This window comes from Tachysurus vachellii, chromosome 2, assembly GCF_030014155.1.
Source record: "Tachysurus vachellii isolate PV-2020 chromosome 2, HZAU_Pvac_v1, whole genome shotgun sequence".
Taxonomy (NCBI): Eukaryota; Metazoa; Chordata; class Actinopteri; order Siluriformes; family Bagridae; genus Tachysurus; species Tachysurus vachellii.
Genome location: NC_083461.1, coordinates 11,469,768 through 11,484,507, shown reverse-complemented (window position 1 = coordinate 11,484,507; position 14,740 = coordinate 11,469,768). Strand labels below are relative to the sequence as shown.

Here is a 14,740-nt window from a genome sequence, read left to right as displayed (position 1 = left end):
TCTGTTTCTATGTAGCCCAATGTACCAAATCACTAAATACCACAGTGTCTAGCCTGGTGATAACCCTGAAAACATGATGTGACATACTGAAATCCACATTACCACGCATATATCCAAAATGAATTTTATCTTAAAATATCAAAATTACGATTAACAAAATGTTATTATTTTATGTTCATGCCATCGTACCTGACAAGTTAATCACCATAACAGAATATGTCAGGTTCATATCTATGAGCTGGATTTTACATATCTATAAGCTGGATTCTTTTGTCTTGGTTTCTTTATCCACTGAACAAATTTTTGTTTTTTGTCTTCAATCTCTGGTCCAGATTTAAATTTCATGACTATTGATGACATCTCAATAATCTCTTCCCACCAAACTAAAGCAATGCAAGTATGCTACCTCCCAAGTCTCTTTAAGCAGGTGCATTGAAAGCTAAAAGCTTAAACTGGTTAAAACCCAGTTCAACACAAAATGAACATATTGATGATTTGCTAAGAGCATGGTCTAACTGAATTCCATTCATTGCCATAAACTCTAGAATTATATCATTCTCCAAAACTCATTTCATCTGTGTCTTTCCTTTATGTGTGTGTGTTTCTATGCGGTAGTTTAAACTAGTATAATAAATTCTTGTCTAATTCGTGTCATATTCTAATGTCCCTAAACTGCCCAATCGTGTTACCGTGCTAGGAAAAAATGTTTTCATCATAAGAAGAAGGCCACAAGAGTAATGACTTTCCAGAATTCTGATAATATTTCCCACAAATTAATTAAATATTCCCTTTGACAGTACTTTCTCTACACTGGTTAGAATGAGCACACAATCTTGTAACATCATCTTTAATAAATTGGACATATGCTCATGCTCTATATAACCATTTTTCCTTCTTACCTGATCGGGCTGTTCTTGCTGTCTGGATCCTGTGCTGTAACTGATCCAACTTCTGTGCCAATTTTTGCATTCTCATAGACATCCATAATGTAGTAATCCATTGAAAAAACAGGTGGTTCATCCACATCCCCAACTGTTATCTTGAAAGTGGCATTATCCTTAAATGATCCCAGATGGGAGAAGCGATGGTCAAGGTGTGTGTTTTCTGCTGCGATATGCAGAGTGTACTGTCTCTTCTTTTCATAGTTAAGTGGCTGAAAAGACAAAAATGGAGAGTTAGTTCATTATTTATCTAATCAAAAACATCAGTCACTGTCAATTACAGATAAATTACACTGATCTTACATTTATTGGTTGACTTTTCAGTGCCACTTAAAAGTTCCGAATAATTTTTCATAAATTTTAGTTGTGGAAGTGCCATAAATACTAGATCCACTTTAGTAAAGTGTGTTTTCATAGGTCAGACTGAACAAATCAGCAGCCATTGCTGGACTTCGGGTATCACTACCCGAAAAGAGACACTAACCTTTTCTCTTTTGCTAGGGTGTTGTTATGCTTGTCCCAATAGAATTGATTTTCTTATTTAGATTACTCTCTTACATTTTTTTTATTTGAATTTTTTTGAATTTCACAAAAATTTCACAACTTCAATGTGACAACATGTAAAAAACTGTATGTAAATATGTGGTGACTAATGACTGTGATGATGTACATTATTGTCTTCTAAAATGTACATGTGCACAAACACAGGCGTTCTCATAGGTTATAGCTGATAGAATATTTTTCAAACATATTGGATTTTATTAATACAACATTCTCATATAAATTCAACCATTAATTATCTACAAATTGCTTTGTTCATATCCAGCTTGAAAAAGGAGGCCCATTGTGTCTTTTGCACAAATAAAAGGTTCTTAAATAAAGAGCCTGATCTTATCCAATGGTCAGCTACACTACATAAAAGCAGAGCTACTGCAAATGATCAAATGTGTTGAGATTCTTTCTCTTCTTGAGGTCAGCATGTCCTTTGAATGAGGTCTTGTCAACATGACTTCTAACCTCTTTTGACTGGTGGTATAATCAGACCAAGGTACTGAGATTGCTTTTTGGATGAGCTCCACATTCTCTGCACTTAGGCAAGAACCCTGACCTTTGAGGTGATTCTTCGCATTGCATGAGACATCAGTGGTGCTATAATATCAGGCTTTATTCCCTGCTTTACCCAAGAGACAAACACAATGCACATTCTAACTAGAATATAAGAAGAAATATCTTTTCTCTGCATAAGTTATCGATATTACATAAAACAACCTGATAACGCCCTGAGAACAGTCGAAGATACAGCTGTGCAAAAAACACTAATCGTATTGATGGTTTTGAATGCTGTTTAAATTTTCTGCAAAATGTACAATGTAGAAAATAAACACGTTGATTGCTAGGTACCTTTTTTAGACTAATTATGCCCTCCCTTGTGTCTTTGTCTGTAGCTATTGAGAACACATTGGCTCCTTCCTGGTTAATAATACTGTATTTAATTTCAGCGTTGACGCCCACATCTTCATCTTCTGCTTTGATCTTTCCCACTGGTTTCCCCACCTGGGCAGACTCAGGCACAAACACCTGGAAGCTTTCTGCAGACACAGGCAAGAAAAGATTTAATGAACGTATTCGCTCTAATACTACAGCATGATGTTTTTTTTAAAAATATCATTAGCACTGAAGACCATATTCAAGAAAACCATTTATAATAAAATCCTTTTATAGAGATGTGCTTCAGAATTTCAAGCACACTGATTGTGTTGTTTTAGAAGTGGGACGACGTGATTCCTGGTTTAGTGTACAGTAACTGTTATATCATTCATATAAAATTATTGCATTATTCATAGCTCATAGCTGTAATTTTGGCTTTATGAATGCTGCTGAGACCTCCAATGAAATAATGTGCAATGTTTTAATAAAATTAAATCCATATAAGAGACATGAATACATGCATAACTGGTCTATAAGGACAAAAAAGCAGGTTTATATAACAGGTCATATAAGTTATTGGATAAAGAAATGAGTAATAGTAAGAGCATTAATTTCTGAAATAATATTAAGTCATGTTGAATGTTATGATTGATTTTTGGAATTTTCTTTTTTTTAATTCATATAAAAATCAGGGAAACAATCATAATTTTTGTTGTATGATGTATGAGGGAATACTGGGTTGACATCTATAAACAGGCAAAAGTTGTACTACAATATACTATCCGTAATAGTAGACATTATGATAGAAAATAAGTAACAACAGTGTTTACGAAAAATTAAATAGGGACAGTGGCATTATACATTGAGGTGTACATGACTAAAATGGTCTGTACTGTATTACTCACCCGGGGGAAATTTGGGAGGGTTATCATTGACGTCAGTAAGTGTGATGTTAACCGTGGTGGAGCCAGAGAGTCCTCCCACCTGTCCTGCCATGTCTTTGGCCTGAATGATCACCGTATAATGCTCTCTTGCTTCTCGATCCATATCAGGCAATGCTGTCCTGATTACCCCTGAAAAATATATATTATAAGATTTATCTCTTGTACCATACTGTATTCCATATCATGAAAAACAAGCATCTAATATATTCTGTATTTTTTATTCTCAAGTTTGTTGTCTGCTAAGGTCAGTCTTCCTCTACATTTCATTAAATTTAATATGACTGCTCAGCCTTGAAGATTGAACCTTCCACAATACTCATTCCGTCATCCTTACACTTACAGTGAAAGACACACATAGGCACACCGGTACACACACACACACACACACACACACACACACACACACACACACAGCCATAGATTTAATGAAAATATGTTTATGCTCATTTTAAACTTACTACTCTTAATAAATTGCTTTTTGGTTTTACATACAGTCACAATCTTAGATTTTAATATTCATACATTTAAAAATATACTCAAGTCAATTCAAGAAGCTTTTATTGTCATTTCAATTACAGCTGATGCAGTACACAATGAAATGAAACAACGTTTCTCCAGGACCATGGTGCTACATAAAACGACATAAAGATACATAAAACAACACGGAGCTAAGGACGTAGGTCCTAGCCACATAATGTGCAATGTGTGCAACCTAGTGCAACAGTGTGAGACAAAAGACAATACAAAACTATACAAGACAAATACACAAAATAGCACAGATCAGTGTGGATTATGTACACTGTATATTCTGTATATTATAAAGTACATTGTGAAACTGTAAACATACTCAAATCTATGTTCAGTTTGAGGTACTGAACAAAATGTGGTGTCCAAAAACAGCAATTGAGTGGGTGATTAATGTAATTCACACAGTTGAGTGTAAGTGTGCGTGTGTGTGTATGTGTGTTTGGTAAAGTTCAGTTCTGTTTGTTGAGAAGCCTGATGGCTTGAGGGAAGTTACTATTGCACAGTCTGGTTGTGAGGGCCCAAATGCTTCGGTACCTTTTTGTATGTACCTTTTTCCTGATGGCTGAAGAGTGTGCAAAGGGTGTGTAGGGTCATCCACAATGCTGTTGGCTTTGCAGATGCAGCGTGTGTTATGAATGTCTGTGATGGAGGGATGCCGATGATCTTCTCAGCTGCTGCAGGGTCTTGTGATCCAAGACAAACCAGACAGTGATGCAGCTGCTCAGGATGCTCTCAATGGTCCCTCTATAAAATGTGTTCAGAGTGCAGGGAGAAAGATGCTCTCAGCCTTCATAGGAAGTAGAGATTCTGCTGGGCTTTCTTCCTGATGGAGATGTTGTTGAGTGACCAGGTAAATATTTCTGCCAGATGAACACCAAGGAAGCTATTGCTCTTGAAGTTCTCCACGGAAAATCCATCGATGTTCAGTGGAGGGTGGTCGCTCTGAAGTCAACAGCTCTTTAGTTTTGTCAACCTGCAGATACAGGTTGTTGGTTCTACACCAGGCTGTTAGCACCCCTCTCTGTGCTGACTTGTTATTCTTACTCGTGAGACCCACCACGGCTGTGTCATCAGCAAACTCGATGATGTGGTTCAAGCTGTGCATTACTACACAGTCGTGAGTCAGCAGTTTGAACAGTAGTGGACTGAGCACACAGCCCTGAGGGGCCCCAGTGCTCAGTGTGGTGGTGCTGGAGATGCCGTGCTCGATCCTGACTGTCAGGAAGTCTAGGATCCAGTTGCAAGAGAGATGTTCAATCCCATCAGGCTCAACTTCTTAATCAGGTGCTAAGGGATGATTGTATTGATAGCTGAACCGAAATCTATGAACAGCATTTGAATGTATGTATCTTTATCGTCAAATGGAGGGTTTTGGCAATGGCATCATCCGTGGAGCAGTTTGCAAACTGCAGGGGGTCTAGTGAAGTTGGTAGCTGAGTCTTGATGTGCCTCATGACAAGCCACTCGAAGCATTTCATAACGATGAATGTGAGTGCAATGGGACAAAAGTCATTGAGGCAGGACAGTGAAGCATTCTTTGGCACGGGAGGAATGAACACTTCGACAATGAAAACTCTTCTGAATTCACAAAATGGCCTGCATCTGACAATCACAAACTCCAACTAATATATTCTGATAACATTTCAGGTCGTTTTTAATAACTAGCATACCATAGAACCAAACCTTTAATATGTTTTGTATATTTTTTATCAATACTTTGTCTACTAATGTTAGCTTTAGAGAGACAGTATACCTTCTGCAATACTCATCTATCATACATATCCCAAGATGATTAGACAGAGTAAAGCCTTATATCTGTCTAGACTGGCTTAAGGTTTCTTTATATTGTTAACATTTCTAGGATGTGAGTTAGCTCTATACATATTAACTAACATATAAGTTAGCCTTCTTTTGGCATTTGGCATTTCAACCAGCAGTGAATGAAACCATATAACTGCCTGGATGACATCAGCCCTGCACTCTGTATGTGTGTATGACCAGAAATAAAATGTGGTACTTTGTCCTTAATGAACTATTAGATATTTGATTATGCTCAGTTCCACGGGGTAAATTAACTACATCTAGACAATAAAGTCATGATGCCTGAGCATTCTGATCTTTTTTAATTTGGTAATTTAGTTAAGAAAAATGAGCTCCAGTTACAAGTTGAAATAGAAATTGAATACAATTGAACAATAAATGGTCAATAAACCAAACTTTGTATGTTGTGGGAACCTATGTACCACATAACATCTGAAGCACATATAGCAGATATTTATCGGCCTCCTCATAGGCTAGATGAATTTTAATATTACTTCTTTTGCCATTAGGCATAAATGATTTTCTATCTTTTGCCATAAATTTGCTATCATAAACTGATTTATGATAAATACAAAATATTCCTGTTAAGTTAATTGATCTGCCATGTGCAATCTTGTACATTCATTTGATTGGCTTTATACACCTATATACTGTAGATTAAATACATATGTATTATTGTTATCAGGTTATAAACATGCTTGAAATGGTGCCAAATTTGAAACAGCTGGATGTGGAAATCATAATTTAAAGTTTAAATTTAAATCTGTTAAACCACTTCTATTATCTGTGATATCTGCCACAATGAAATGGGTATCAATATTTTTTCCTGTAGTTCACCAGTGAAAAAATCTTCGTTTGTTATTCACAATACAAACTCTTTCTCTCATTTACCCTTCAGGCAAGAAATAAGGGCAAGGGTGGAACTTTAGATGTGGCAATCTTTGAACTCCTTTTCAGAATAAAACACAGTCTGCTTCTCTAACAGTATATTCCAAGGCCACAAATCTCAATTTCAGTGCCATGTGTTTGATTTCATTATTATTTAGTCCAAAAGATGTCTATTCATGAAAAATGAAAAGAACAATAGCTCTTTGTGAGATAGATGTTTTATCATAAAACCTTTCCTTGATTTATCTTGCTGGAGCACAGTAGGAAGTTTTATGTGCCTCAGGGTGCTTTTTATGGAGGGTATTGACTGTACACACATACACATCTGTGAGTGCACACAGATTCTGTGGTGAATTTCCACCATCTGATACTTGGCAGTTTAGATGTTATTCAGTAAATACAACAGCACTAAGCAGACAAAACAGCAAACATTATATTGACTCATATCTCGCTGAATGTTTTTTCTCTGTTTGCACACGTATATAACATTTCTAAATCATCGTTAATCTCTGTGTGTGTGTGTGTGTGTGTGTGTGTGTGCATGTGTGTGTGTGTTTGGTTTACAAATGATCACTCCCACAGCAGTGTATACAGCGAGGTCAAGCTATCCATATGGACTTCTTTGATATTAATGATGAACGCCAATATACTGTATGCTGATGTATGATGTTAAATGCTTAATATTATATTTGCGATTGATTATTCTGCCAATTGTTTTATATAAAGAAATAAAACGAGAAATAAAAAAATACCAACATGTTTGGCCTGCTTCGAAAAAAGTTTACCTGGCATTGAGTGTAATATATACAGTATATACATGTATCCCAGTTTTTGTTTGTAGTCAACAAACATTTTTAGCAAGATTTTCAAGATGAAATCCTTTTTTTTTCACTTATGATCATCTATGAATTTTTATGTTTTCCCTGTGACCCTTTAGGATTACATTGCTTGGGGAAGCATTAGCTCAGTGGTTAAGTGGATGATGGTCCACTGGTTGCAAGCTTGAGAGTTCAAATCCCATTGCTGTCACTGGTGGGCCTTTGAGTAAGGCCCTTAAATCTTTTTTTTTTTTACTAGTTTTCCCCATGTCCACGTGGATTTTCTCTGGTTTCCTTCCAACCCGCAAAGACATGCCAGTTTGTGGATGGGTTATTTGAAACTTGCTTCTAGGTCTGAATTGCCTCTAGGTGTGAGCTGCCGTGTGATGCACTGGCATCCAATCCAGAGTGTATTCTTGTGTTGCACCAATAATTTAGGTGACATATGCAGTGCCTCAAGTTTCTTTGTAAATGTGTGAAACCCTACACGTACAAACACAAAACTTACACGTCTGCTCATAACCTCAAATATAAGCCTGCCAGCTCATGCCTAAAGAGCATACTGGTACACAGCATAGCCCAATGTATTAATGTCTGTCACGTAATCGTTCTCTCATGAGATGGAAAACAATAGCTAATTCCACATTATGCAATTGGTGAAGAAATTGTCATATATTTGACAATTAAAACATGTAAAAATATTTTATTTAACCATATAGCTACTACTGTATTTTTGGTGTCTGCAAGTCAGCTTTTTGAACAACAACTATTTGATGGTTACAAGTGGTATCAAGCATTGTTGACTGGCAGGAAAAGCTTATTTTAAAGCTTACTTTAATTTATACAAAGTCAGGGAGATGGGGCTGGGGTGTGGTTGATATAAATGAAAGAAATCATAAGAAAATGTACAAATTCTAAAATTCAGAATTATTCATCTAAATTTGCAAGTGTTGGTTGTGACATGGATTTCTGTGGGACATCCCAACTCTGGTGCCATGGTTTAAACTAAACTCTTCACTGATTTCCATGTGATTTAGAAAAGAACATGACAGATGGGGCTGTAGAATGGGGTAAGCTTTTCTAAGAGCTATTAGAACATTAGAACTGGATCAAGCTTTGAGCGACTGCAACCACATTAGTCACATTTGGTGTGAAGGAGGTTATAAGTCACCTGCCACAAAGGGAATGTCCTATCTAAGCCGTGTCATCAGAAAGAATGATGAAACAGTTTATTATCTAAGGACAGTGAGGAATCATCAGCTGAAAGACAGTAAGGAATCATCAGCTGAAGGACAGTGAGGAATCCTCAAAGCACTAATAATATGATAGTGTGTAGACAAGTTGACTCACATGGGAAAGTCTTTACAACAGAGGCTTTGTAGTTTCCTGGTAACTTGGAAAGTGTTTTTTCAGTCATTAACTTCAAGTGCAGAACAATGTTCATAACCGCTATAACATAAGTGATATATATTTAGTAGATGATTCATAACTGGAAAAACAAGTATGAAGTTTTATTATTTAATAAGCAAAAGGTTCTGTTGTTAGAAAAAATAAAACTTACACATGAACTGAAAGTCAAAATATTATTTAACTTAATTAATTTTATGACCTCATTAAAACACTCTAAAACATGCAACCAGTAAAAAAATGTAGGTGTAAACATAAAAATATTCAAGAAAATGAAAATTTTGTTAGAATCAGATTTTATCTGAACAATCTAGATATAATCTTAAAAAAAAATGTAATTGTTCTAATTATACACTTGTATTAGAACACATATTTATCCTGTACAGAGTATTAGCACTGATTATGAGTCATTTATATGTATTTGTATATGACTATATATTTATAGGTTTAACAGATGAAAGTGCACCTGTTGTTAAAAAAAAAATCATGTCAAAAATCGTGTGTCAGAGATTTAATTTACCCTTAGAGTCTGTACTGACACAGAATAAAAAGTTTTCTTGCTGAAACGAGCTGTAGTAATGTGTGAATAATATCATCTATATATGTTTTATTGTTCACAGTTTGTCTCTAATAAATCAAATACCTTGTATTAGCCTTATCTCCACAAATGGGTGTCTAGCTAAAATCCACTTCACATCCGTAATGCCTTAACTCTATTTTACCAGAGCCATTATTTCTTCTCTCTCTCCTTCTGCTGAAAGATATTATCCCAGCTGCAGCATTACTTAACCTGTGCTCCTAAGGCAACAAAGAAGCCTGGCAGACAGCCATCCATTCCATTAGAACAACACAAAAGACTAATGACCTGACCTTTCTCTTATTTATTTATTTTTTGTATTCTTTAGCTAAGAGGAAGAGTCTATCCTATATCAATGCTTTGGCTTTTTGGAGTGCTTCAAGAGATTCAAATAATCTTGGAAACTGGAAAATTGTTGAAAACCTCTAGTTTTTATTGTTAGAAAGCAGAAGACTGATGGTGTTTTTGTTTTTTTTTTTTTTTTGAAAACCACTGTATATGGGCATTAACAAATCCTCATGCAAAAATGTTGACATTAACTGGCACACACTGTTAAGCAAGATGACATTATGACTTACAGAAGTGTTTATTTTTCTACTTAGGTTAGTGTATAATGAAGATCAGCATGATCCTGAAGGTGCCAACAACCTAAGGCAGGCTTTTTAAGCATCATTAGTGCTCCGTAAGGTGCTTGTTGCAAATGCAGGTCTTCGGTGTGCATTTGGAACAGCAAGAGACCAATCTGTTTGGACAACTAAGAGAATTCCACCACCTGTGATGATAAAAGGGGGTCAAACTCAGTTATATTTACAGCTTGAATGTAAGGTGTAATGTAGAATTTGAATGAATGAGCTAGGATATGCTAGTATAAGAAATACAGCATGGAGACAAGCCTGAATATTGGAAAAGGAGGACCTCAGGACAAGTCATGTGTATTTATATATAAGGTTTACTGCACAAAGAAAATGCTTTCACAAGATTTCATAAGGTTATGATTTCATAAGATTTAATCTACTTTCCTGCTATTACTAGCATATTATTTTCAGTGGATCTCTTATAAGGATAGGTATTTTTTTTATTAATATGGCAAAATAGGCTTAATGTAGATCATGCATTAATGGATAAATAACAAGTTTAGAATACACATCTTGTTTCTACTGCACAGATCATGCTGTGATTACTTTTCTGTGAATAAGGTTTACAACCCTCATTATCTAATGATATGCCAAAGATCAGCATGTAGAAATGTACCTGTACATTCAACAAAATTAGTTCTGAAAAGACTTAGCATTGACGCATTCTTAGCATTGACAATACAAGCAGTAGGTTCTCATCTCTGCTCTGAGAGTAATAGGCTTCAGTTTTGTATGGGCAATAATGCAGTTAATTCTACCCAACCATTGTGAAGGAGGCAGTGTAAATGACCCAGGGTGAGCCTGGCTGAGATAGACTGTTAGCCTTTTGTTCACCCCTCTTTATGTTATGGAGAAGATGATGGCATCAGTTCCTCCTTCAGTCTCTATTACAGGCAGTGCATTTGTAAAAGATCTGTTAGAATATCCTAACAGTGTGCACTAAGTAAGTACATTACAGATGATTATATCTAACTCTTATGATGTTTATTGCTGGGATCTGTGATAATTAAACCTAGGTAGGCCCAGTTGCTATTGAACACCAGTTTTAAACACTCTCTCGGTCTACATTATGATTTATATGTCATTAATGCTCAGTCATGATGTTGCAGATTTTGGTGAAGTACATCTTTTAGTAGCTACTTTTCCAGCCTTATAATCTAATAAAATGCTGACCTGGCAGTCAGAATAGAAGACATGTATGTACATTTTGATTTGACTGAACAAGGTCGGTGTTCACTGTATTCATTATGCATATTTGCAACACACAAATGGTCCTTTAAAGAAAGAAACTCTGGGATGGGCATCCATCTAATACATCAAAGCACAATTTTACATGACATAAATTCTTCTTTCTTGTTTATGAGGCTAATTAAAGTTAAAACATGAGTGCTAATTAAACACCCAGCTAAAACGATGGGAAACAATTCATTTACAGTCAGAATAAATTCATTCAGAGTTGCATGTAAAAATAGACAGCAAACCATATTGCTTTAAATATTTACAGCAAAATACATTCAGTAGAAACATGTTAACATTTTAAGCCCTGGGAATAGTTTAAGGACAACCACATCATGATACTAATAGAAAGCATCTTATCTGTCAGATTTTGAAGTAGACAGAGATGAGTGTTCTCAAGTGAATAGGCACACAGAGCTTTGCTGAAGATAAAAAAAATCCTAGAGGCAAAAGCCTAACAGGCAAATAACAAAATTACAGGCTGTCACAGATCACACTACCAGTCATCCAAAATATATCCAAAGTTATAAATGTCCAGAGAGCTTACAACAATAATCCAAAATGCACTGACCAGCTGTAGATACTAGCTTCACTTTGTCTTTCATGTTACTGTATATGTAGGTATGATAACTGATTATGTGCTATTGTATGTTAAATAAAAGTGGTCCAAATTGTTCGGTGGAATGTAAAAGATTCCATTTTTAGTGGTTCATCAAGTGTACTCAAGTGAAATCTGTGCTTCTTTTACCATAAAGTGATACTGTAGTGATAGGTCAAGAAGGACATGATATAAAGATTGAGCTGTAATTAATGTTGCACTAATACATCATTTCTGGGACACTGTGGTTTGGGTAAGGCTGAGAGCTCATGAAACTCCTCAGTCAGCAGTGAAATGAGCTTACTTATTGTTCTGTGTTTTAGTGTTTGTGAAATAATTAGTAGAACAACAACAGAGGCTGTAAGAACAATGGGCTAATAATGGCAGTTGAGACTATGATACGTTGTGTTTTTAGTTTTCTGTGTGTTAAACTCAAAGCTTCTGAAACTGAGGAATTTATTATCTGAATCCTCTTGTAAGTAATGAATAAGACCCAGTCTGGCTTTTAATGTAGCCTGTCTGGGGTGACATATGAGGACATGCTGGAGCTCTGCTAAATCAGTTTGACATTAACAAACCCTGCTTATAATGAACACCCTTATACAATTCATGCAAAGTGATTCATATCACACTGTCTAGTTATTCAATGCAGTGGCTTTAGAATTGCAGAAGAATGAATCTCATTTATAGGACATCGTTTGTTACAAAAAGTCTTGTTTTTTCTTCCGGTACAAATGCTATGTGTGATTCAACAAGTATTTGCGGATGTGAGTGAATGTCAGTAGGATAATTAGAATAAACTGAAAAGCACTAATGAAAACTCTCAGTCAATTATAGTATGTAGCAGCAATGTAAGAAGTTTAAACTACCAAATATAAAATTCATTCAAAATACAACACTGTTTTTAAATGCATGTATCTTTCAATGCTGTTTATAACCAGCTTTATATATTCTGTACAATCAAAAACCAGGATAATTTAAATTCTACTGGTTTGATTTATTTTCTTAGCAGATATATTAGTGTAATGACCCTTCTCGCTCACACTCTCTTTACTCGCACATGCACACACGCCCGGCACACACACACACACACATACACACGCACACTCACACTCACACACACACATATACACACGCACACACATTGCTGCACAGTTACTCACTCAGTTAATGGGGGTGTGTATGAAGATAATTTTATTCATCATCTATTCTGGTGTTCTCTGGCATCTTGAGACAATAGACCCTATTAGCTTTTTAGACAATCAGGCACCATCCTCTGTCAGGCATTGCTCTATGTCATGAGTATGTGAAGGTAGATATCAAAGGCAAAGTGTTTTTTTTTTTGTTTTGTTACCTATAAACACAGGTGCATCCATCTGCTTTATGCAATAAAGTAAGCTGAATAAATACCTATTGAATTATAAATGAATACAAATAAATAAACCTATTATGAATAAATATTGACAGATTTAACTACCTTATTATTAGACATTTACAATGCAATTTAGATTCTAATCTTTACTATATCATATCATATCATATCAGCAAGAGATATCTTGGATATTGCATGTTTATTAATACGCATGTATTTTGCATTTCCATAAATCTTTCGTTATCATTACATTACATCCTCACAGTATGAAGATGGAGGTGCCTTTATAATGATGTTTCTCCAAGACAAATAAACATATTTTTGCAGGCATAGCAAATCATTCTGATTTGAGTAAATAAATATCAGTAGTCCATACCAATAGTCCTGATTTCATTAACATGTAATGATTAGTCTATAACTAATTTTTAATAAATGAATCATAAGTTGATTCCCAAATGTCTCCCTCATGACTACATAATTCACTGCCTAAGGTTCAGATACATTTACAATTTAAATAAAGAACATCTAGGGGCAAGCCAAACAAGGAAATAAAGTCCTGATAATTGCAGCAAATAGCTCTCTATTTTGTTATTTTTTGCCAATAAAACCTGGCACATATCACCAGGTTATAGAATTATGTTTTGGAAACAGTGCTTGAACATTTCACATCTCCCAAAATGGCTCTTTCTGATTTTATCCTGCTGGTGACAAATCCTAAAATTCAGATTTTTCTGGTAAGATTCCAAGTTGACTGCAAACTGTACTCAAATGTTCATAAAAACCTTGATCCCTCACTGTTTTACCCTGTCCTTACTTGCTTATATAATGTTATTGCTATTCAATTTGTAAACTCAAGGTGGGATCATTAGCTAGTCGTTAAAGTGCTGCAGGCATCGAGTCAGAACAACCATCTAAATATATTGTGCTGGGTGTATACAGTACATGGTTCTCAGAGAAGTTACCATAGTGATTTAATTCCCCCCAAATCCCAACACCTTACCTTGCTCTATATCATGTTCATAAAGCTTCCATAGCATTGTCTCACACTCAGATTTGAACAAGCTACACATGTAAGTTACAAAATTATACATAAAGTGTAGCTCACAATGGCTCAATGATTAGCGCAATCAATACATATGTTTTGTATGTATTTTGTATGTAATTTTGTAACACAAAATTATCTAAATTTGAGATCATCAGAGTTAGAATCATTTAATAGCATAATAAAGACAATGCAGTTTATTGTTTTCATCAACTTTGGATTAAGTTATTTAATTCTTGACAAATAAATATTTTAAAAAATCTTTCAGATAATAATTATCTAGAAATTACTTCTTATAGACTTGAATATGGGGGGCACGGTGGCTTAGTGGATAGCACGATCGCTTCACACCTCCAGGGTTGGGGGTTCGATTCCCGCCTCCGCCTTGTGTGTGTGAGGAGTTTGCATGTTCTCCCCGTGCCTCGGGGGTTTCCTCCGGGTACTCCGGTTTCCTCCCCCGGTCCAAAGACATGCATGGTAGATTGATTGGCATCTCTGGAAAAAT

The 14,740-nt window shown here is 35.5% G+C and overlaps 1 protein-coding gene across 1 annotated transcript in view; it reads right to left on the bottom strand.

Annotated features, from left to right (window-relative positions):
• LOC132859304 (cadherin-18) overlaps positions 1–14,740 on the bottom strand; it is an 84,251-nt gene that overhangs the window by 27,831 nt on the left and 41,680 nt on the right. Inside the window, exons 5-7 of the mRNA XM_060890018.1 lie at positions 3,275–3,442; positions 2,343–2,530; positions 900–1,153 (exon numbers count right to left, since the gene is read on the bottom strand). Coding sequence (XP_060746001.1) covers positions 900–1,153; positions 2,343–2,530; positions 3,275–3,442 — 610 coding nt within the window. The remainder of the gene's footprint in view (positions 1–899; positions 1,154–2,342; positions 2,531–3,274; positions 3,443–14,740) is intronic.